This window comes from Saimiri boliviensis, chromosome 4 (genome assembly GCF_048565385.1).
Source record: "Saimiri boliviensis isolate mSaiBol1 chromosome 4, mSaiBol1.pri, whole genome shotgun sequence".
NCBI classification, from domain to species: Eukaryota; Metazoa; Chordata; class Mammalia; order Primates; family Cebidae; genus Saimiri; species Saimiri boliviensis.
This window is the reverse complement of record NC_133452.1, coordinates 96,325,203-96,350,480: the sequence shown is the minus strand read 5'-3', so window position 1 is coordinate 96,350,480 and position 25,278 is coordinate 96,325,203. Positions and strand designations below refer to the sequence as shown.

The 25,278-nt window shown below is 37.7% G+C and overlaps 1 protein-coding gene across 15 annotated transcripts in view; it reads left to right on the top strand.

Moving 5' to 3' along the window:
* The window catches only part of PKHD1 (PKHD1 ciliary IPT domain containing fibrocystin/polyductin), a 553,193-nt gene that overhangs the window by 329,925 nt on the left and 197,990 nt on the right, over positions 1–25,278 (top strand). For 13 of the 15 annotated variants that reach the window (XR_012517272.1, XR_012517273.1, XM_074397885.1 and 10 more), the window contains 5 exons: positions 6,782–6,936; positions 8,370–8,522; positions 14,042–14,920; positions 15,820–15,988; positions 18,200–18,357. Coding sequence is in view for 13 of the 15 variants with exons in the window: in XM_074397885.1 (XP_074253986.1) it covers positions 6,782–6,936; positions 8,370–8,522; positions 14,042–14,920; positions 15,820–15,988; positions 18,200–18,357 (1,514 nt within the window). In the remaining 2 variants the exon portion in view is untranslated. Of the gene's footprint in view, positions 1–6,781; positions 6,937–8,369; positions 8,523–13,061; positions 14,018–14,041; positions 14,921–15,819; positions 15,989–18,199; positions 18,358–18,513; positions 19,956–25,278 lie in introns of those variants that run through there. The other 2 variants (XM_074397890.1, XM_074397893.1) reach the window with 2 other exon arrangements.

Here is a 25,278-nt window from a genome sequence, read left to right as displayed (position 1 = left end):
ACCTTTGAGTTAATTACTCTCTGTGAGCCTCTGTTTTATTTTCTTTAATATGTGAGTAACAATACATAGCTAATAGAATAGTTATAAGGATTGAGGGAATTAATGCACATAAAATACTTAGCCCAGTTTCTGGACCAGTGTAAGCCTCAAGACATGGTAGCTATTGTGGCAATCAGGATTCTTCAAATGGAAAGTACAAGTAAAAATAACACTTCTCAAGCCATTGGGGAGACTGTATCAAGCACTCCCTCTCCTCCTCTACTTCTGTACTTCTTTATTTCAACCTCGTGTTTTTCTACTGGAGAATAATTTTCCTCATTCTGTAGGGTGCAAGTGAACTCAGATATGTTTGGCATTTCCTAGCTTCACCACCAATGAGGAAATGACTAATTCTCTCCAGTTTCATTTGAAAGTCCAGGGGAAGGATTTTGATGAATGAATGCAGGTTGGCTTCTGTCCCCAACCTTTGGTGAAGGGTTTGTAGAACTTTAACCTGTGGCTTTCACAGCTTTTAGTATAGTGGATGAAGAAAGCAGTTCTCAAATGAGGTGTAAGAGATTTCCTAGAATGAAGCAAAGGGGAAGTCAGGTAGACAAATAACTAATATTGACTATAGCTATTGTTGCTGTCACATACCGTCTTTACCAGCATCATTATAGAATTTGATTTCTTCACTATCAAGCATAGGCTAATACAGTCTGAGACTCCTCATTACATTTTAGTGACACTAACAGAAAAATTTTAAACTGAAGTTACAAAATAAAAAAGACTAAAAGTAGAGTTCAGAAGTCTGTGGCCATCCCTATTCCTGGGGTGTGGATGAGAGGGGGGATGTTTTGTGATCTGTACACCAAGCCTGTGGTAATTATCATTAAGATCTCGCAAATGTTAAGTAAACAAATTTATTTAAGTTGTAGGTGTTTACACGTGAATGTCTTACATATTTCTGTAAAAACTTTAAAATCAAATTTTGAAGCATTTTTAATTCTCTGTAACAAGTATATTTTTGACTAGTAAATATTATTTTTCTCTGAAATAGCTCAAAAGTTATACCAAAATTAAGAAACTGTACTGATATTTTGTTTATATTTTCTTAAAGTTATCTTTAAAAAGACTTTCACATTGATTATTCATAATTTCCTATGGTTTCCATTGAGGTACAATTATGTTGTAAAACAGTCTTTGAATTTTTTGTTTATTTATTGTCTGACGTATGTTTTTCTTAGAACAACAAGCAAGTCTCCCCTTTGCCTGTAGCTTTAGGAGTCATACTAATCAGAGGCATAGAATACAGCTGGGATTTTGAGCAAGTCATTAAGCTAAGATTTCTTCATATGATTGAAGGGTAACCATAATGGTTGAAGACTGGAACTAGGAATAGTGGTTGCTGGAATTTAAGGAAAATTGACATTTGACTAGCAGAACCACTAGGCTGTTGATACTGGGACCCCGATTTCCTCTGAAGTACTGTTGCTATATGAACATAGGAGTGGAAGGGGAAATTCTCCTTTGACAGCTGTGTATGGTTCTCATGATGTATAAAACCCCAAAGCTTCAGGAGTATAGACGAAAGATACATTTTAATGAACAGAACATAACAGAATGGTCAGATTAAGTTCATTCATGTTTTGAATATAAAGTTTGAACTAATAATTTTAATAATTCCTAGAACATTGTTAGGTGCTATGGGGTTTAGGTAGCTGGTTAGCTGAGTTTTTTTTTTTTTTTTTTTTTTTTTTTTAACCAGGATGTCACTCTGTTGCCCAGGCTGCTGGAGTGCAGTGGCATGATCATAGCTCACTCCCAACTTCAAACTCTGGGGCTTAAACCATCCTCCCACCTCTGCTTCTCAAGTAGCTGGGACCACAGGTGTGTGCCATCACACTAGGCTTTTTATCACACTAGGCTTTTTTTTTTTTTTTTTTTTTTTCCACTTTTATAGAGATGTGATCACTCTGTGTTGTCTAGGCTGGTCTCAAACTCCTGGGGTCAAATGATCTTCCTGCCTCGGTCTCCCAAAGTACTGGAATTATAAGGCAAGAGCCACTGTACCTGGTCTTATATAGTCTTATTTTTATTAAATAACAATGAACAATGTAAAAGTTGAATGGTCACAGAAGGCAAGTGTACAAAATCAGTCACAAGGCAATAAATAGCATTTGTTATGTCAAATTGATGGTGGTACAGAAAGTGGGGAGATTTTTGATATTCAGTGGAAGGATTTCTTGAAGGCATAGTGATGTGTCCATTTTTAAGAATTAGAGACCCGAAGAGCAGAGTAGGGGAGAGTGAACTGATTCATCTGGCTGGAGCAGATGGCTTATATAAGGGAGTTAGAAAATGAAGCTTTATGGTTTTTAAAGTTTGCATTAGGATTTACTCAGTGTTAGAGTTTTATGGATTTTGACAAATGTATAATCATATATATATATATGTATATATACTCCATAATATTACACAGAATACTGCCCTAAAAAATCTCCTGTGGATAAGTTTTAATCTCACAATCACATGGAACTTTTCAGAATATTATAGTGACCTGTTATTTGAAGAGCTTTGTTCAACAATATAAATAATAAAAACTATGTAAGTCAGGGGTCCACAACCCCCAGAGCCACGGACCGATACAGGTCCATAGACTATCAGGAACCAGGCTGCACAGCAGGATGTGAGCAGTGGGCAAGGAACATTACTGCCTTGAGCTCCACCTCCTGTCTGATCAGGGGTCATTAGATTTTTTTTCATAGGAATGCAAACCCTATTGTGAACTGTGCATGCAAGGGATCTAGGTTGCATGCTTCTTATGAGACTCTATTGCCTGATGATCTGAGGTGTAACAGTTTCATCCTGAATCCATGTCTTTCACAAAACTAGTCCCTGGTGCCAAAAAGGTTGAAGACTGCTGAGTAATACTGACTATGAAGTAAAGGATTAATTTCAATTATACAGCAGATTGACTTTTTTTCCTAACTGCAGTATACTACCTGATAAGTTACAAAATTTAGATTTAAGTGAAAATCACTAATAATACCACTATCCATAGATAGGGTAACATTTTAACATGCAGCCTTCCCATTTTCTGTGCGTACATTTTTAAAAATTTTATCAAATTTATATATATATATATATATATATATATATATTTTTTTTTGTTGTTGTTGTTGTTGTTGTTGTTGCACTTTAGGTTCTGAAGTACAGGTGCAGAACATGCAGGATTGTTGCATAGGTACATACATGGCAATGTGGTTTGCTGTCTCCATCCCCCCCATCACCTATATTCCGGCATTTCTTCCCTTGTTAACCCTCCCCAACCTCCCTCTCCACAAACTGTTCCACCCCTATTCCCCCCATACAGACCCCAGTGTGTCATGCTCCCCTCCCTGTGTCCATGAGTTCTCATTGTTCAACACCCACCTATGAGTGAGAACATGTGGTGTTTGATTTTCTGTTCTTTTGTCAGTTTGTTGAGAATGATAGCTTCCAGATTCATCCATGTCCCCACAAAGAACATGAACTTGTCATTTTTTATGGCTGCATAGTATTCCATGGTGTATATGTGCCACATTTTCCTTGTCCCGTCTATCATCAATGGGCATTTGCGTTGGTTCCCTGTCTTTGCTATTGTAAACAGTGCTACAGTGAACATATGTGTGTATGTGTCTTTATAATAGAATGATTTATAATCCTTTGGATGTATACCCAGTAATGGGATTTTTGGGTAAAATGAAATTTCTATTTCTAGGTCCTTGAGGAATTGCCACACTGTCTTCCACAATGGTGAAACTAGTTTACACTCCCACCAACAGTGTAAAAATGATCCCATTTCTCCACATCCTCTCTAGCATCTGTTGTCTCCAGATTTTTAAATGATCGATATTCTAACTGGCATGAGATGGTATCTCAATGTGGTTTTGATTTGCATTTCTCTAATGACCAGTGGCGATGAGCATTTTTTCATATGTTTGTTGGTCTCATATATGTCTTCTTTTAAGAAGTGTCTATTCACATACTTTGCCCATTTTTGAATGGGTTTGTTTGTTTTTTTCTTGTAAATCTGTTTTAATTCTTTATAGATTCTGGATGTTAGCCCTTTGTCTGATGGGTAGATTGCAAAAATTTTTTACCATTATGTAGGTTGCTGGTTCACTCTAATGATTGTTTCTTTTGCTGTACAGAAGCTCTGGAGTTTAATTAGGTCCCATTTGTCTATTTTGGTTTTTGTTGCCAATGCTTTTGGTGTTTCTGTCATGAAGTCCTTGCCCATGCCTATGTCCTCAATGGTTTTGCCTAGGTTTTCTTCTAGGGTTTTTATGGTGTTAGATCTTATGTTTAAGTCTTTAATCCATCTGGAGTTAATTTTAGCATAAGGTGTCAGGAAGGGGTCCAGTATTTGCTTTCTGCACATGGCTAGCCAGTTTTCCCAACACTATTTATGAAACAGGGAATCCTTTCCCCATTACTTGTTTTTGTCAGGTTTGTCAAAGATCAGATGGTTGTAGATGTGTGGCATTGCCCCAAGGCCTCTGTTGTGTTCCATTGGTCTATATCTCTGTTTTGGTACCAGTACCATGCTGTTTTGACTCCTGGAGCCTTGTAGTATAGTTTGAAATCAGGTAGTGTGATACCTCCAGCTTTATTCTTTTTGCTTAGAATTGACTTGGATATGCAGGCTCCCTTTGGGTTCCATATGAAGTTTATGGTGGTTTTTTCTAGTTCTGTGAGGAGGGTCATAGGTAGCTTTATGGGGATAGCATTGAATCTATAAATTACTTTGGTCAGTATGGTCATTTTAACAATATTGGTTATTCTTAACTATGAGCATGGAATGTTTTTCCATCTGTTTGTGTCTCCTCTTATTTCCTTGAGCAGTCATTTGTAGTTCTCCTTGAAGAGATCCTTTACATCATTTGTTAGTTGTATTCTTAGATATTTTATTCTCTTTGTAGCAATTGTGAATGACAGTTCGTTCTCAATTTGGCTGTCTTTAAGTCTATTATTGGTGTATAGGAATGTTTGTGATTTCTGCACATTGATTTTGTATCCTGAGAGTTTGTTGAAGTTGCTTATGAGTTACAGAGATTTTGGGCTGAGATGATGGTTCTTCTGAAATCAATACATCATGAGCAAAATTTCTTGTAATTCAGTGCTCTTCCACAAGCTACTTAAAACATGACTATACAGTATTCCATTGTATGGATCATAGATTTCTTATTTCATAGATTGTGAAATGCAGTATTCTTTTTCTAATACAATTTAACATCTGAGGAACTAAAAATGAGACAGGCAAAGTGAGATAACTTAGTGGAAAAAAACCTGGACTTAATCGGTAGTCTTCCTTCGTCCTAATTCAATCTCTGGCTCCATTTATTTATCTAGTCTTACATTTTGTTATTTAATCTATTTGGGACTTAGTTTATCTGCCTTTCAAAGCTAGTGTTGCTTAAATAGTCTGTAACTGAGAGTTTTCTAGGAAGTCATAGCAAATCAGGAACAGAGTTAAGACTCTAAATTCCTTCATTAAATTTGCATCAACTGATTTCTTTTCTATGACTCTCTCTCCAACCTTAGGTACATAGATTTGGATTAATTCTAATCTTTGGTTTATTAGACTCATACATTATCTTATAAATAATCACATTTAATTTATATTTCTTTTGGGGGGCTTAATACTACATATTAAATATCTGTTAATCTTTCACCCATACAGTAGACTCTTTAAATATATGTGCTAGACAAAATTTAAGTTAAGTTAATTTAAGTTTCAATACAAATGATATATGTTTTATTTATCTTTATGTCTCTAGCATCTAGTATACTGTCTGGTGCATAAGATTTGCTCAGTCAATAGAGATTGCATGATCAAATACCCTGCACGGTGATACTGTTGTCTCAGTGAACATTTTCTGGTAAAGGAGACTCTTTATCAAAGCTTGCTAAACTTTGAGCATTAGCTAATGAGGCAGGTGATTAAATTTATGGTGTTGAAGTTGGTAATGACTATGAAGAGAATAAAGTAGTCATATTCACTAGGAAAAGCTAGGCGGCAGTGAAAGACTGAACAGAAACTGCATTAAATGTGTGTTTTTAAGAACACCAAAAATGAACAAAACCCTCATTGTTTCATAATGTGATAAGAAGGGAGAAGGTATAATTATAGCACTTTTCAGATGAGGCTAGGAAGCCGAGGAGTGAAGTGAATTCTCAAGGTCACAGCAACTAACTACAAGTACAGGGTGATACCTCTACAATTCATACTTATATCTGTCTCACCATGAAGGTGGGAGTTGTAATGCAGGAAGAAAAGTTGTCCAAAATGTCCAAAGTTGTCGAAAAATGGCATTATATTTCTTCAGAAAATTAGAGAAAAGATCTCTTCTGAATGCTTTTGTTATTATTTTATTATTTACTCTGTTCCCTAATCCAGAAGAAAGGTTCCTGTTATAGAAAATGTAGTCTACATGTAGTTCTACATGTCTACCACATGTAGACACATATACCAACCTCTGGAACTTTTATTGTTTTTTATTCCTTTGCCTTGTATTTCAGGGATCATGGAATATCTTTGCTGTCTCTGGAACATACACACTTGTAAGCCAGAAAAGTGACTCCATTAGCATTAAACTGTTTGCAAAAACCTTTTTCCACTGTCATGGCTTATTTCTATTTCAGTTTCTCTGGTGGGATATGTTGGTCTCAGTGGATCTCCTTTCTTACTCTGGAGTTAATATATGATTTGTGCTGCACTGTTAGTATATCCAATGCCATTTTTGTGCTGTTACAGACTCATACTAGAGGATGCAGTGGATTGGCGCCCCCAAGACAAAATCGTCCTTAGCTCATCTTCTTATGAGCCTCATGAAGCAGAGGTCCTCACTGTGAAAGAAGTCAAAGGCCACTATGTGAGGATCCATGAACGGCTCAAGCACCGACACATTGGTAAGCCTTTGGATGGCTAGTTAAGGGAAATGAATGAGCCAGGAAGACCATGTCTGGCAACCTGGCCGAGGACCTTGGATCTGACTTCCATTCAGAGGGGAAAAATAATGCCTTCCAGCTGCCCTAAACTCATGCTAGATGGCCTTATCTCTATTCCTTCATTAATTTTACTGCTTTATTTTAAAAGAATGCTTGGATGTTATACAAATACACACATACATGTGGACTCACATTTTGCTTTTTATTTTTAATGGCAAATCTAAGAGCAGAGGATTAAGAATCTTATTCAATATCACTGGGTAATTTTCTGACTAAAACCAGAATAAAACTCATGGGCACTGAGTTTCCAGTTTATTTCCTGGCACATTGACTTACAATCCCTTAGAATATAATAGTTACTGTAAATAACGATTTCATTTTCCATACTTAGAAATGTGTCCTTCCTGACATGAGGTACATTTATGTACTAACTACTACTATTACTATTACTGCAAAAATGAAAGAAAAAAGCTTAGACCTTTTTTAAAAGAAAATTTTACACACAATACATAGTTAAAATGTACTGCACATAAATAATAAATCACAATAATCTTCCTGATTCAGTCTAATAAATCTAACCCAGGAGATATAGCTAATTAGTAATAAATTGTGGAAATCAAGGGGATGGAGAATGTCTTTTTGTCTCCGATATGTGAGAAGCAAATTCACGCCTTCACAAGGAATGTCTAAAGCTATGTCTAAATCGTAGTTCCCAGGATGATTTCTTTTTTAATAAGTGAAAAAGAAAAAAGAAATCTTCAGCAATGATTTCAGTAAGAGAGACAGTGAAATGCAAATGGTAGACAGTAAAACAAACTAGCAAGATGCTTAGTTCCCACTGCTATAGAAGCTGTTCAGGCGGTGATGAGTGGAAGATCCACCATGAGAAGATGCTGCTACTGCTGCTGCCTAGTGTTGCTTCTCACTTTCCTTTTACTCTTATACATAGCTGCTTTTGCTCTGTCACTGCCTCAGTTGATCTGGGATTCCTCACTCTCATGAAAGAGGTCCATGGACAATGTACAACGCAACACTGGAGCTTCATGCTGGCCTATTTAAGGAAGGAGGTTGGGGACCTCACTAATTGGACAAGTCTGCCCTGACTTCTCTGAACCAGTGACCTGTCCCAGTACCCACAGTTATTAAGCAGAAATGAATTCTTGCTCAAACACTCTCACTCTGATCCCAAAGAGAGAAAAGTGAACGGGTTATTTTATTTCTCAGCTGACCTTTGTGGAGAAAGCCCGAGGAAAAGCAGACCTTAATGTTGGTAGAACTTCCGAGGGGAAAGCATGTTTTCATTTCTCAGGTTTGCTGGGTCCCCAGCTAGTGATTTTTGAAATAGGTTTTTAAAGTTTTTTTTTTTTTTTTTCCCTCAACTCCTATTGCCCCAGGAAGTGTCCATGTCATGGAGGATGGCCGACACATTCATTTGGCTGCTGAAGTTGGGCTGTTGACCCGAAATATACAAATTCAGCCTGATGTATCATGTAGGGGGAGACTACTTGTGGGGTCCTTCAGGAAGTCCAGCCGAGAAGAATTTTCAGGTAAATAAAATTTTAAGTAACTAGGCATTACCAGTTGGAGTCTGTTCATCTGGGACACCCAGAAATCCCAACTGTGAGAATTTTCATTTATAAAACAAAATGTTCAAATGAGATAGTTCCTTTGTGCTTGGAGAAGCCATGAATTTTAAGTCCTAATCTGTGCTTAATTATCAGTGTGATGTTAAAATAATATACTAGCGATCAGCACATATGCACATTTTACCTCAAAGAAAACATCTTCAGCAGATGTGAAATTTCCTCTGCTTTGAAATTATAGATGATTTAATGACCACTTCAATTTTATCTCTTTCCTGAATTTCTATTACTCTTTCCCAGTAGCATGCTATATCTGATGGCAGGCATTAGTTCATGCTATAAATTAATAGCATAAATTTAAATAAAAATGATTTCCATATTTTAGACTGCTTTAAGGATCAGTTCAATCCTTCTTGTTTCTTTCAAGTTTTAGCCCTTTTGGAAAGCTTCAAAATCATTTGATTAGGACCTCATTTCTTAAACTTGTGTTCCTTAAACATTATTCCAGAGTTCTTTCCTGATCAAATAGTTTGGCTGTCACTGTAGCTCCAACTTAGAAAATCATGGTATACATGAATATATACAGGCCTGGGGAGGCTGAGAATAAAGGATCTAACCACTTGCAAATTTATTCAGTATGGGACACTCTTTGTTGACACAATTATTTCACCAGTTTTGTAAAGGGCAGTGTTTGGACCTTATATCAAACATTTAAGATTTCTAGTTAGAACAAGCTCTGTCTCCATAAGCTCTAGCTCCACAGGTTCTTGTCAGTGGTGATTTCTGCTCCCTACCCAGGTGACATTTGAGAATATGTGGAGACATTTTTACTTGTCACAACTTGAGGGAGCTCTGGCATCTATGGGTAGTGCCAAACATCTGGCACATGCAGGACAGCCACCCACAGGAAAGGAGTATCTGCCAGAAATGTCAATAGTGTTGATGTTGAGAACCCTGTTTCAGATGATGGAGACAAAGGATGGGTTTCGATTTTGTAAGAAGAGACCATTCTAAGGTTGACGAAGATGGGGAATCAGGAAGAAGAGAGCAAAATAAGTCCCCAGTTAACTGAAACTATAGGCCAAGCTGGAGCATGGCCACAGGAACAGGACAGAAGGCCAGTTCTAACAGCTGCACACCAAACCAGAGCATAACCAGTGGCAAGACTGACCTGATCCTAAATCTCTGACAAGGCTGATCCTTAAATCGTTCCCCTGGGGAAGGGAAACAGAAACTCTATTTGTGCTTCTTATGGACCAGAAATGGTGCTGGTTTTCACACAGTGAAAATTTTATCGTATTTAATCCTAAAATCCTCATGAGAGAATTTTATATCCTCTTACAGGAAATAGAGTCTATAATACATTTGCCTATTTATTTATGTAGCTCCTTCATTAGCTTATAAACTCCTTGAGGTTAGGAATGGGCCTTTCATCTGTTTTCCTAGTATGGTAACTGCTGTATATCAGGTGCTTAATAAATACAAATGAAAAATATAAATGAAGAGTAAGGAAAGTCATTCAACTAGTAAGTTGTAGAGTCAAACCTGGCTCTTGTTAAATAAACTTTTAATTTTATAATAATTTTAGATTTATAGAAAAGCTGCAAAGATAGTATAGAGAGATTCTGTATACCTTTCACTCAATTTTCTTCCATTAATAGCAGATGTAATATTAGTATATTTGTCAAAATGAAAGTGATACCATTAACATTGATACATTACTATGAACTAAACTCAAGACATTCTTCAAATTTTACCAGTTTTTTCTTATTTCTGTTCCATAATTCAATTTAGGTTTATATTCTGCATTAAAAACCCTTGTATTTTTCTGTAATATAGTGCTTATACAGAGCATGCATAAGATGGGATATGCAGGTATATGTCAGGGATGCCAGATGTGAGTATTGATTTGTTATAGAGCAGAAAAGCAGGTCAAGACTTACGAGTTCTACTTTTATATTGGAGGGCTCTATCACTCTTCTCTTCCTCAATGGTACCCAACAAGGTTGTACTTAACTTGCTAGAATATTTTTTCAGTAGTGATTTTCTAAAGAAAAAATAGGAAAATAGTTTTGAACAAACTAATTGCTTTATTCAAGCTGACCACCACACCTATAATCCCAGTACTTTGGGAGGCTGAAGTGGGCAGATCACTTGAGGTTATGAGTTCAAAACCAGCTTGGCTAACATGGTGAAACCCTGTCTCTACTAATAATATAAAAATTAACCAAGCATGGTGGCATACACCTGTAGTCCCAGTTACTTGGGAGGCTGAAGTGGGAGGATCACTTGTACACTGGAGATGGAGGTTGCAGTGAGCTGAGATTGCGCCACTGTGCTCCAGCCTGGTGACAGAGTGAGACTTTGTCTCAAAAAATTTTGCTTAATTCTTTATTTAACTGCTGAAGACATTTTAAGTCTTTACTGTCGATTAATTTTCAGTCATTGTTAATGTGCACACAAGTAAAAAGACCTTGTAGAGTTTAAAACTATGAATCAAATCCATGCAAGTATAAGACATTAAAAAACCCAATAATTAAAATCATCTTGAGAGCTTCTGGATAGTTGAACGTGTGGAGCTTCCTAGATTAAGGTCGTGGGCCTGGGGAGGGCATGGGAGCTGCATGCCCTTCCCTCATGCCGTGACCTACGCATCTCTTTATCTATCTCCCTTGAAATATCCTTTATAAAAAACCTTGGACATAACAATAATACTGGCATGTTGCCTTGACAGAGATTCTAAAATCACCTCAAATGCTAAAAATAAGCTATTTATTTATGGACTTATGCTTGCATTTGGTGTTCATTGTGCCAGAGTTCTATGGAGCAGGTTTGGCAGCCCTTTCAGCTATGTGCTATTGGTCAGGGATATTGCCCAACAAATAGCTTTCTGGGTGTTTTATTGTTCTGTGGATATGTCCACACCATTTACCAATACCTACTCAATAACATCCATTGAGATATGTTGAAATCCTGTTGTCTGACCACAAGGAGACGTATAGGGTCTTTCCAGTAGCCTGTCCTCACAAGGACTTGCTTCTTCATGGCAGCTGATTTGCAAGGGTTCTAGTTTCTTGTCTCTGAAAATGTAACAGAGAAATGGAACTTAGGCTGTACTATCTTTGAACCTTAAATATTATTATTGGAACAGTGAAATTGAAACTTCAAATGCATTGCTTCCTTCATTTTTAATGAGATCAATAACTTTATAGTTTACTTTCATTAGTACCTTAAAAAAATGAAATAAAAGGAGCCAAATTTGTGACCTACGTAGCAAAGGACACACAACTAATTATTGGCTCATAACTATAACCCAGTTATCTGAATCATAATACAGAGTTGCTGCTTTTATACCACCAAGTCATCCTGTCTTTCTAGGATGCCTGCATGAGATTAATAGTGCAGCTTCTCATCCAAATGCTTAAGTTTAAGTCCTAGCTTGTTAGTTAACTCTTCTCTGCCTCAGTTTCTTTATGTGTAAAATGGGGATAATAATTGTACCTACCTCCTAGAATTTTTTTGAAAATTAAGAGTGTGCATAAATAAATGAATAAATATGAATTAGAACAGTGACTACAAATAATGAGTATTATATGAGAGTTAAAGTTTTTAATTCACCTAATTATTATTTCATATTAATTCATCTATAATCATGTTATTATTAATTTTACCAAGAATATATATTGCTGACTCATTGTGTTTTTAAATCAACCTACTGACTGTATTTTATGTTTTTTTTTTTAACAGTACCTAGTTAATATAGTACAAATAAAATTACAAATGAGAGTAAATAATTCACTATTTTCTCCTGACATAAAGATATAGAAAATCTTATAAAAATGAAACAAAAGTGAATAAAATGTAGCCAGGACAAAAATATGGAAAAGATTTTACAGGATCTTTAAAGTGATTTTATTTTATTTTATTTGTTTATTTTTTTATTGCATTTTAGGTTTTGGGGTACATGTGATGAACATGCAAGATTGTTGCATAGGTACACACATGGCAGTGTGGTTTGCTGCCTTCTGTCCCCTCACCTGTATCTGTCATTTCTCCCCATGCTATCTCTTCCCACCTCCACACCCCCCCCGCACCTCCCCCATTTCCCCCCAACGGACCCCAATGTGTAGTGCTCCCCTCCCTGTGTCCATGTGATCTCATTGTTCAACACCCGCCTATGAGTGAGAATATACGGTGTTTGATTTTCTGCTCTTGTGTCAGTTTGCTGAGAATGATGGTTTCCAGGTTCATCCATGTCCCTACAAAGGACGTGAACTCATCGTTTTTGATGGCTGCATAATATTCCATGGTGTATATGTACCACATTTTCCCTATCCAGTCTATCATCGTTGGGCATTTGGGTTGGTTCCAGGTCTTTGCTATTGTAAAAAGTGCTGCAATGAACATTCGTGTGCACGTGTCCTTGTAGTAGAATGATTTATAATCCTTTGGATATATACCCAGTAATGGGATTGCTGGGTCAAATGGGATTTCTATTTTTAGGTCCTTGAGGAATCGCCACACTGTCTACCCATCTGACAAGGGACTGATATCCAGAATTTACAAAGAACTAAAGCAGATCGACAAGAAAAAAACAAACAAGCCTATTCAAAAATGGGCGAAGGATATGAACAGATACTTTACAAAAGAAGACATACAGGAGGCCAACAAACATATGAAAAAATGCTCATCATCACTGGTCATCAGAGAAATGCAAATCAAAACCACTTTGAGATACCATCTCACTCCAGTTAGAATGGTGATCATTAAAAAATCGGGAAACAACAGATGCTGGAGAGGATGTGGAGAAATAGGAACACTTTTACACTGTTGGTGGGAATGTAAATTAATTCAACCATTGTGGAAGACAGTGTGGCGATTCCTTAAGGACCTAAAGTGATTTTAAAAGCATGTTATTGCTTCTACCATGTCTTAATCAGAAGCATGTACTGAGTATCATGTTTCTGGACATCAGTTGGGCAGAAGGAAATTGTGTACTCCTATTCTTCTTCAGAAATGCTTAATATTCATTTGTGCAATGTGTTTGTGGAGATGACTGGCCTTTTTACATGCTGTCAGTGAGATGCTGAGAAGGAGTTTGACGTTGAGGTGAAGGGCCAGACATCCAGAATCTCTTTATTCTTACCTAATTCTTTGACTTGGCCCCGAGACAAATGCACAGAATCTTTAAACTTAGCCATGACCTTCTCCAAAGTTTGTCTCTTTCCTATTTCTCCTCTCATCTTTCTCCGTCCTATCAACAGACTCTTCGGACAGCACTTGAAATTCAGGCATTAATGTGTTACTTGTAATGATTCCTAGATTTTTAGTTGAGAATCTATGGTGTGAAATATAACGTTGGTGTTGAGAATAAAGTTACATTTTCATTAAGAATCTTCATATCTTAATGTCCTGAAATGGGCCATTCTTCAGCTTTTTACAGGGAAGAAGAAACTACCTGATGACGTGCATTTTGTTTGTAGGTATCCTTCAACTTCTTAACGTGGAAATTCAGAACTTTGGGTCATCACTGTACTCATCTGTTGAATTCAGTAATGTGTCAACAGGATCCTGGATCATCTCATCTACTCTGCACCAGAGCTGTGGCGGGGGCATTCATGCAGCTGCTAGTCACGGAGTACGTTTAAATGACAATATTGTGTTTAGCACAGCTGGCCATGGCATTGATTTAGAGGGTCAGGCCTATTCTCTCACTAATAACCTTGTGGTTCTGATGACACAGCCAGCGTGGTCCAACATTTGGGTGGCAGGAATCAAAGTGAACCAGGTAAAGGACATCAACCTCCATGGCAACGTTGTGGCAGGATCAGAGAGACTTGGCTTTCACATCCGAGGCTACAAATGCTCCTCTTGTGAGGTGCTTGGGTCTGACAACGTGGCCCACTCAAGTCTTCATGGCCTTCATCTCTATAAGGAAAGCGGACTCGACAACTGTACCAGAATCTCTGGCTTCTTGGCTTTCAAGAACTTTGACTATGGTGCCATGTTACATGTAGAGAACAATGTAGAGATAGAGAACATTACTCTGGTAGACAATACTATTGGTCTTTTGGCAGTAGTGTATGTATTTTCTGCTCCACAAAACTCCATTAAAAATGTGCAGATTGTGCTTAAGAATTCAGTCATTGTTGCCACCAGCTCTTCTTTTGACTGCCTTCAGGACAAAGTGAAGCCTTACTCCGCTAACTTGACATCATCAGATAGAGCTCCTTCCAATCCAAGGGGAGGTCGAATTGGTGTTCTGTGGCCTGTGTTCACCTCAGAACCAAATCAGTGGCCTCAGGAGCCATGGCACAAAGTGAGGAATGACCGTTCAATTTCAGGAATCATGAAGCTTCAAGGTAGGATGTTTTATTTTATCTGGGCAGTGCCATTTCATCCATCCATGCATAGAATTTTTAATAGCATTCTGAAATTTTATCAACAAAAAGGTACATTGTGGTCTAGTGCTTGCTGTCCAACTGACAGCCTGCTGGGTGTTGATAGCCATAATGGTAGTTTATAATTTCTTACAAAAGTAACTGCTGTATAAACATTGAAGAGCTTTCATATCAACTATTTTTTTTAAATAAAAAATTTAAAATTTGAATGTAATGACATGGGATCTTACTATCTTGATCAGGCTGGTCTCAAACTTGTGGCCTTAGAGATTCTCCTATCTCAGCCTCCCAAAGTGTTGGGATTACAGGTATTAGCTGCCACGCCTGGCCAACACAGCAATTATTTAACTTGATTATATAAGAATTGTCTTGGATAGGTATTATTTTTCCTATTATAGAAGTGAGGAAATTGAAACACAAAAGTTGTATCTCATCCAAAGTTGCTTAGTAGTTGGTTGAGCAGCTAGGGTTAAAATAAAAGTTATGAGACAACTTGCAGACTTCATCTTCTGTTAGATCTTTTGTACCATTGTGATCTCTCCCCTGTCACTTAGTCCATTGGACAGTTGGTTTGTCTTTCTGTAAAATGAATGGATTTTGATTAAGCCTCAAATGAAAAGCCTTCTTGCTCTTAAGGCTTTAATGTGTTGAAATATTCTTCTCTGTTGCATACAATGTCCATGTATTGAAGAACTACAGATATTTTATATCAAGATTTAGGTAAACTCCTAAAACTATCCTGGATAGCTTAAACTAACTTGGGATATACATTATTATAACAATGTTTAGTTGGGTATTCAATGTTTATGGCTGGTGGTTTACATTATATAATGTTATGATATATATTTTTAAAATTTCAGATGTTACCTTTTCTAGTTTTGTGAAGAGTTGCTATAGTGATGACCTGGATGTCTGCATTCTACCAAATGCAGAAAACACTGGAATCATGCACCCAATAACAGCAGAGAGGACCAGGATGCTAAAGATGAAAGATAAAAACAAGTTCTACTTTTCTCCATCACAACCCAGGTATAATTTTTAGTATTTATAATAAGCCATATTTATGAAGTACTTAGCAGTTATTCAAATCCCTAAACATGTTTTTAAAAGGAATAAAATCATCAAAGAAATAAGAAATGAGTCTTAGAATTGTAAGGTACATTAACTTAATGACTCCAGTTCTTTACCCGTCCTGTATTCATGCCTTGTGATATGTGATTTTTAAAATATCTTTCACTAAAGAGGCAGAGGCTATTTCCCTCCCCTTTAAATATGGACTCAGTCTTGTGACTTTCTTTAGGTAATGAAAGGGGCAGAAGTAATAAAGTGTAAGTTTTACTGTTTTGTCTTAATTAGAGAGAATTCTTTGGGATGTTTTCAAACTCGCTGGCTATAAATGGTCCCTAATTCTTCACACTTCCTTGGAGTAAAGTGTTAGTGGTCTTCAGGAGGCCTTGAGAGTCTTTTGAGCAGGGACTAGTAGATAGAAGAAGATTGTGTCTGCTGATAGGAATCTCTGAACTGAATGATGAGGTCTAGCAGATGTTGGGATTCAGGGTGTAAAGATTGTTTTCTGACATATGATCTAAGAGTTTTATTCAAATATGTGAAAACTAGATAGTATTTTTTTTTTTTTTTTTTTTTTTTTGCCATGAAAGAGAGTAGAAAGTTAGAAGCAGGAATAATGAGTTACTTTTTCTTTCCTACAACACTGGGCAAAATCCTTTAGTTGAAAGGAAAAAAAACACAAAAAACTAAAGAAACCACCCTAATTAGAGCATTCATGTGTTTGGCCTAACACCAGTCTCTTTTTGATCCCTATTCCTGAATCATTAAAGGTAGCTAAACATGATTAGGTAGGCAATTTGTGTTATTGTATGATTTTTAAAAATTTACTATTGAATTTTCCTTATTTCCATGTCTTACCCTTGGGCTGAAATAGTTGTAAAGTTACATGTCTTTGTGCTAGAATAACAAGGTAACACAGACTGGATAATTTTTGAAGAACAGAAATTTATTTATTTTATTTTTTTGAGATGGGGTCTTACTCTGTTGCTCAGGCTGAAATGCAACGTCACAATCATGGCTAACTGCAGCCTTGACCTCCTGGGCTCAAGTGATCCTCCTGCCTCAGCATCCCAAAGTTTTGGGATTACAGGCATGAGCCACTGTACCTTGCCATAAATTTATTTCTTATAGTCCTGGAGGCTGGGAATTCTAAGATCAAACACTGGCATAATTGGTGTCTGGTGAAGGTTTCTCCCTGCTTCCAAGATGGTGCCTTGTTGGTGTATCCTCCAGAGAGGAGAGCTGTGCTCTCACATGGGAGAAGAAATGGAAGGGTAAGAGAGCACTGTCTTCATTCTCAAGTCCTTTTACAAGGGTGTTATCTCATTCATGAGGGCTGAGTCCTCATGACTTTATCACCTCCCAAAGGCTACACTTCTTAATATTGTTCTATTAAGGATTAAGTTTCAAGATGAATTTTGAAAGGACCATCATTCAAATCATAGTACTATGTGATGTTAACATCTTAATCTTTGTACTGACAATACTCAATCTTTGTACTGATAATTCTTGGTATACAATAATTATATTATTACTAATAGTATTTCAAAGTATTAGATTAGGGGAAATAAAATAACTTCTCTATAATTCAATGTTATAATTATCTGTTAATTGTTTATGTAGCCCACTTGATTCTAAATTCTGAAATTGCAGGTGCCATGTCTGTCTTTATCAACATTATGTTACCTAACCTGTCATTTGTAGGTTGTCAATAGATATTTGTTGAATGAGAATATCAATTTTTCTTCGTATATAGCATAAATATAATTGATATGCACATAATTATATGCATATCAATTTATTATTTTGTAATTTATTTTGTAAAAATAAATATATACAAAACTCTGGTTTCTAAAAATAATTATAATATGTTCAGTAATGAGAGTTAGGAACATTTTATTGTATCTTGCTTCTTAAAAAATCAGCAATCTATATAAAGATTACATATTAAGATATCCAAAATATTTGATTAGTAAGAATGTCTTTCTTCTTGACCGTATAAATGGGAAATAAATTATTTTATGAAGAGTTTTATTTTATATCTATGTAACACATTATCAATAATTAAAAATCTGTTGAATTTATTTTATACAACATTAGCACTACCAATATATATTTTCTTCTTGCTGCTTATCATGAAATGAGAGAGTTGTTTTTTGACTGTCTTCACAGGAAAGATTTAGGAAAAGTAGTGTGCCCTGAATTAGACTGTGCAACTCCGAGAAAGTATCTCTTCAAGGATCTGGATGGGAGAGCCCTGGGTCTGCCTCCACCAGTTTCTGTATTTCCTAAAACAGAGGCAGAATGGACTGCATCCTTCTTCAATGCAGGTAAGCTATATCTGAATGCAGTGCCTGTGGTAGAGGCAAGGGTGCTTGTGAAGTAGTCGGTTTTGCTATGTTCATTGAGAATGAAATGTACTGTGAATACCTAAATTCCAGAGTTGACATCTGTGCTAATCTGCTGCCAATTCACCTGTATTACAGGAATGCTAAGTCGTTATGTGATCTCACAGCCTTACTGCTGTGCCTTCTGAGATTGCCTGCGTCTATGTCAAAGGTGCAGATTCTCAATGCCCAGCTCTGTGCACAGCTGGACGGACAATGCTCTCCCACCTCGGGCACTTGGGCCCGAAGCAGCCATCATGCTCAGTGTTTCACAGTGGTCTGCCATGGAACCAGCTCCTTTGTCTCTGAGCTTACCTTTCTTTACTGTCAGGACTGAAAGTGCTCGCTCAATGGTAGGGTAAATGTCATGTGGTTTGTCTCTCTTTTTCTCCATTTTCCAACATCGTCCAAACAGGGCTAAGCTCCAAACTTCTTTCTCTTCTTGCTTATGCAAACAAAGCCCCTTTTTCTATCAGTTTTTATGGCTGGACCCCTGGAGAGATCATTGTATTTTTATGTCCACTAAAAAGGTGACTCGGAACTCCCATTTGAGTTCAGCCACAATCTGCTGAAGTCAAACATAATGAAGTTTCTCTGTTTTCTCTCTATCTCATCAGTTGATTTTTTAAAAAATATTTCTTTTTTCATCTCCCTTGTCATTTTAAAGTTATGAATATGTGACTATCACAAGACTATGTCCTGAGACCTTTTCCTTCTTTCTCTAATTTTGCTCCCCAGGACCCAGACTGAAATACAATCAAATGCTGATGACTTCCAATTTATGTCCTCAGCCTAGACTTGGCCCTGAAAATTGGTTTAGTATAGCCAACTGACTTGACTTGGAAAGATAATGACATCTCAGACTCAATATGCCTCAAAAAGATTCTTGATCTCTGCCTCCATCTACCTGCTTTTTGTCTAGCTGTCCCTACCTCAGTAATTGGCGCCACCATTCATGAGACTGTTGAAGTAAAAAACCTGAGAGTCATCCTTTATTTTTTCTGTTTCCTAATCCAAATTCTCAAACTTCTCATTTCCTCCACTACTACCAGTCTCATCATTCCCTCTAATACTAGTCTCCATCATCTCTCACTAGCCTCTGGTCTTCTTTCTTCTACTTTTGTTCTTTCTAGTCTATTCTTTTTTTTTTTATTTATTGCATTTTAGGTTTTGGGGTACATGTGAAGAACATGCAAGATTGTTGCATAGGTACACACATGGCAGTGTGGTTTGCTGCCTTCCGTCCCCTCACCTATATCTGTCATTTCTCCCCATGCTATCTCTTCCCACCTCCCCACCTCCCGTCCCTCCCCCATTTCCCCCCAATGGACCCCAGTGTGTAGTGCTCCCCTCCCTGTGTCCATGTGTTATTGTTCAACACCCGCCTATGAGTGAGAATATGTGGTGTTTGATTTTCTGGTCTTGTGTCACTTTGCTGAGAATGATGGTTTCCAGGTTCATCCATGTCCCTACAAAGGACGTGAACTCATCGTTTTTGATGGCTGTGTAATATTCCATGGTGTATATGTACCACATTTTCCCTATCCAGTCTATCATCGTTGGGCATTTGGGTTGGTTCCAGGTCTTTGCTATTGTAAACAGTGCTGCAATGAACATTCGTGTGCACGTGTCCTTATAGTAGAATGATTTATAATCCTTTGGATATATACCCAGTAATGGGATTGCTGGGTCAAATGGGATTTCTATTTTTTGGTCCTTGAGGAATCGTCACACTGTCTTCCACAATGGTTGAATTAATTTACATTCCCACCAACAGTGTAAAAGTGTTCCTATTTCTCCATATCCTCTCCAGCATCTGTTGTTTCCAGATTTTTTAATGATCGCCATTCTAACTGGCATGAGATGGTATCTCAATGTGGTTTTGATTTGCATTTCTCTAATGACCAGTGATGATGAGCACTTTTTCATATGTTTGTTGGCCTCCTGTATGTCTTCTTTTGTAAAGCATCTGTTCATATCCTTCTCCCACTTTTGAATGGGCTTGTTTGTTTTTTTCTTGTAGATCTGTTTTAGTTCTTTGTAAATTCTGGATATCAGCCCCTTGTCAGATGGGTAGACTGCAAAAATTTTTTCCCATTCTGTTGGTTGCCGATTCACTCTAATGACTGTTTCTTTTGCCGTGCAGAAGCTGTGGAGTTTGATTAGGTCCCATTTGTCTATTTTGGCTTTTGTTGCCATTGCTTTTGGCGTTTTGGTCATGAAGTCCTTGCCTACGCCTATGTCCTGAATGGTTTTGCCTAGATTTTCTTCTAGGGTTTTTATGGTGTTAGGTCTGATGTTTAAGTCTTTAATCCATCTGGAGTTAATTTTGGTGTAAGGTGTCAGGAAGGGATCCTGTTTCTGCTTTCTGCACATGGCTAGCCAGTTTTCCCAACACCATTTATTAAACAGGGAATCCTTTCCCCACTGCTTGTTTTTGTCAGGTTTGTCGAAGATCAGATGGTTGTGGGTATGTTGTATTTCCTCTGAGGCCTCTGTTCTGTTCCATTGGTCTATATCTCTGTTTTGGTACCAGTACCATGCTGTTTTGATTACTGTAGCCTTGTAGTATAGTTTGAAGTCTGGTAGTGTGATGCCTCCTGCTTTGTTCTTTTTGCTTAGAATTGACTTGGCTATGCGGGCTCTCTTTTGGTTCCATATGAAGTTTAAGGTGTTTTTTTCCAGTTCTGTGAAGAAGGTCATGGGTAGCTTGATGGGAATCGCGTTGAATCTGTAAATTACTTTGGGTAGTATGGCCATTTTCACGATGTTGATTCTTCCTAACCATGAACATGGAATGTTTCTCCATCTGTTTGTGTCCTCTCTTATTTCGTTGAGCAATGGCTTGTAGTTCTCCTTGAAGAGGTCCTTTACGTTCCTTGTTAGTTGTATTCCTAGGTATTTTATTCTCTTTGTAGCAATTGCGAATGGCAGTTCATTCTTTATTTGGCTCTCTTTAAGTCTGTTACTGGTGTATAGGAATGCTTGTGATTTCTGCACATTGATTTTGTATCCTGAGACTTTGCTGAAGTTGTTTATCAGTTTCAGGAGATTTTGGGCTGAGATGATGGGGTCTTTTAGATATACAATCATGTCATCTGCAAATAGAGACAATTTGATTTCCTCCTTTCCAATTTGAATACTCTTTATTTCCTTTTCTTGCCTGATTGCTCTGGCTAGAATTTCCAGTACTATATTGAATAGGAGTGGTGAGAGAGGACATCCTTGTCTAGTGCCAGATTTCAAAGGAATGCTTCCAGGTTTTGCCCATTCAGTATGATATTGGCTGTTGGTTTGTCGTAAATAGCTTTTATTGTTTTGAGATACGTTCCATCAATACCTAGTTTATTGAGGGTTTTTAGCATAAAGGGCTGTTGAATTTTGTCAAAGGCCTTCTCTGCATCAATTGAGATAATCATGTGGTTTTTGTCTTTGGTTCTGTTTATGTGGTGAATTACGTTTATGGACTTGCGTATGTTGAACCAGCCTTGCATCCCCGGGATGAATCCTACTTGATCATGGTGGATGAGCTTTTTGATATGCTGTTGCAATCGGTTTGCCAGTATTTTATTGAAGATTTTTGCATCTATGTTCATCATGGATATTGGCCTGAAATTTTCTTTTCTTGTTGAGTCTCTGCCGGGTTTTGGTATCAGGATGATGTTTGTCTCGTAAAATGATTTGGGAAGGATTCCCTCTTTTTGGATTGTCTGGAATAGTTTCAGAAGGAATGGTATCAGCTCCTCTTTGTATGTCTGGTAGAATTCGGCTGTGAACCCATCTGGACCTGGGCTTTTTTTGGGTGGTAGGCTCTTAATTGCTGCCACGACTTCAGACCTTGTTATTGGTCTATTCAGGATTTCGGCTTCTTCCAGGTTTAGGCTTGGGAGGATGCAGGTGTCCAGGAATTTATCCATTTCTTCCAGGTTTACTAGTTTATGTGCATAGAGTTGTTTGTAATAATCTCTGATGATGGTTTGTATTTCTGTGGAATCTGTGGTGATACCCCCTTTATCATTTTTTATTGCATCTATTTGATTCTTCTCTCTTTTCTTTTTTGTTAATCTGGCTAGCAGTCTCTCTATTTTGTTGATCTTTTCAAAAAACCAGCTCCTGGATTTATTAATTTTTTGAAGAGTTTTTGTGTCTCTATTTCCTTCAGTTCTGCTCTGATCTTAGTTATTTCCTGTCTTTTGCAAGGTTTTGAGTTTTTTTGATCTTGCTCCTCTAGCTCTTTCAATTTTGATGATAGGGTGTCAATTTTAGATCTCTCCTTCTTCTCATGTGGGCACTCATTGCTATATATTTTCCTCTAGAGACTGCTTTAAATGTGTCCCAGAGATTCTGGTATGTTGTGTCTTCGTTCTCATTGTTTTCGAAGAACATCTTTATTTCTGCCTTCATTTCATTGTTTATCCAGTCAACATTCAGGAGCAAGTTGTTCAGTTTCCATGAAGCTGTGCGGTTCTGAGTTAGTTTCTGCATTCTGAGTTCTAACTCGATTGCACTGTGGTCTGAGAGACTGTTTGTTATGATTTCCATTCTTTTGCATTTGCTGAGGAGTGATTTATTGCCAATTATGTGGTCAATTTTAGAGTAGGTGTGATGTGGTGGTGAGAAGAATGTATATTCTGTGGATTTGGGGTGGAGAGTTCTGTAAATGTCTATTAGGTTTGCTTGTTCCAGGTCTGAGTTCAGATCCTGGATATCCTTGTTGATTTTCTGTCTGGTTGATCTGTCTAATATTGGCAATGGGGTGTTAAAGTCTCCCATTATTATTGTGTGGGAGTCTAAGTCTCTTTGTAAGTCATTAAGAACTTGCCTTATGTATCTGGGTACTCCTGTATTGGGTGCATATAAATTTAGGATCGTTAGCTCTTCTTGTTGCAGTGATCCTTTTACCATTATGTAATGTCCTTCTTTGTCTCTTTTGATCTTTGTTGCTTTAAAGTCTATTTTATCAGAGATGAGAATTGCAACTCCTGCTTTTTCTTTTGCTCTCCATTTGCTTGGTAGATTTTCCTCCATCCTCTTTATTTTGAGTCTTTGTGTATCCTTGCATGTAAGATGGGTTTCCTGGATACAGCACACCGATGGGTTTTGGCTTTTTATCCAATTTGCCAGTCTGTGTCTTTTGATTGGGGCATTTAGTCCATTGACATTTAGGGATAGTATTGTTATGTGTGAATTTGATACTGTCATTTTGATGCTACCTGGCTGTTTTGTTGGTTAGTTGATGCAGCTTCTTGATTGTGTTGATGCTCTTTTACCATTTGGTGTGGCTGGTACTGGTTGTTTCTTTATGTGCATAGAGCCTCTTTCAGGAGTCCTTGTAGAGCAGGTTTGGTGGTGATGAAATCTCTGAGTGCTTGCTTGTTCACAAAGGATTTTATTTTTCCTTCACTTATGAAGCTTAGTTTCGCTGGATAGGAGATTCTGGGTTGAAAGTTCTTTTCTTTAAGGATGTTGAATATTGGCCCCCAATCTCTTCTGGCTTGTAGGGTTTCTGCTGAGAGATCTGCTCTGAGTAATGGGCTTCCCTTTGTGGGTAACCCGACCTTTCTCTCTGGCTGCCCTTAGCATTTTCTCTTTCATTTCAACCCTGGTGAATCTGACGATTATGTGCCTTGGGATTGCTCTTCTTGAGGAATATCTTTGTGGTGATCTCTGTATTTTCTGTATTTGAAGATTGATCTGCCTTCTAGGTTGGGGAAGTTTTGCTGGATAATATCCTGAAGAGTATTTTCAAGCTTGGATTCATTCTCTTCATCACATTCAGGTACACCTATCAAACGTAGATTAGGTCTTTTCACATAGTCCCACATTTCTTGAAGATTTTGTTCATTCCTTTTTGTGCTTTTTTCTCTGTTCTTGCCTTCTCTTTTTATTTCATTGAGTTGATCTTCTACTTCTGATATCCTTTCTTCTGCTTGGTCAATTCGGCTGTTGAAGCTTGTGCATGCTTCACAAAGTTCTCATGTTGTGTTTTTCAGCTCCATCAATTCACTTATATTCCTCTCTTTGTTATCCATTCTCGTTAGCATTTCGTCCAGTCTTTTTTCAAGGTTCCTAGTTTCTTTGCATTGGGTTAGAACATGTTCTTTTAGCTCACTGTAGTTTCTTACTACCCACCTTCTGAAGTCTGATTCTGTCATTTCATCACCCTCCTTCTCCATCTGGTCTGGTTTCCTTGCTGGTGAGGAGTTGTGATCCCTTTTAGGAGGAGAGATGTTCTGGTTTCGGGAGTTTTCATCCTTTTTGTGCTGGTTTCTTCCCATTTTTGTGGATTTATCCACCTGTTGTCTTTGTAGTTACTGTCTTTCAGATTGGGTCTCTGAGTGAGCTTCTAGTTTGCGGATACTGAAGCTACTTCTTTTTTTTTTTTTTTTTTTTTTCATTCTAACAGTCTGGCCCCTCTGCTGTAGGACTGTTGAGGTCCTCTCAGGGCCCTGCTTGCCTGGGGATCACCTGCAGCAGCTGCAGAACAGTAAGGGTTGCTGCCAGTTTCCTCTTCCGCTATCTTTTCCCAGAAGGATACTCTCCTACTGTCAGTCCATTCTCTCCTTTATAAGGCGAGTATTTGGATCTATGGGGGTCAGGGAGCTACTTGTGGAGACAGTCTATCTTTTATTGGGACTTAAGTCCTGAGCTGTGAGCTTCATTGTTCGTTCAGAGCTGCTGGGCAGGTGCATTTAGGTCTGCTGCAGCTGAACTCATAAAGCACTTTTTGTTCCCAGGTGCTCTGTCCCGAGGAGTTGGGGCTTTATGAGTTTCTGTTGCACTACTGCCTTTTTTGATTTTTCTTTCAGGTCTGACCCGCCCAGATAGCAGCACGCCTAGCCACTGCCTGCCTGCAGAGGCTTA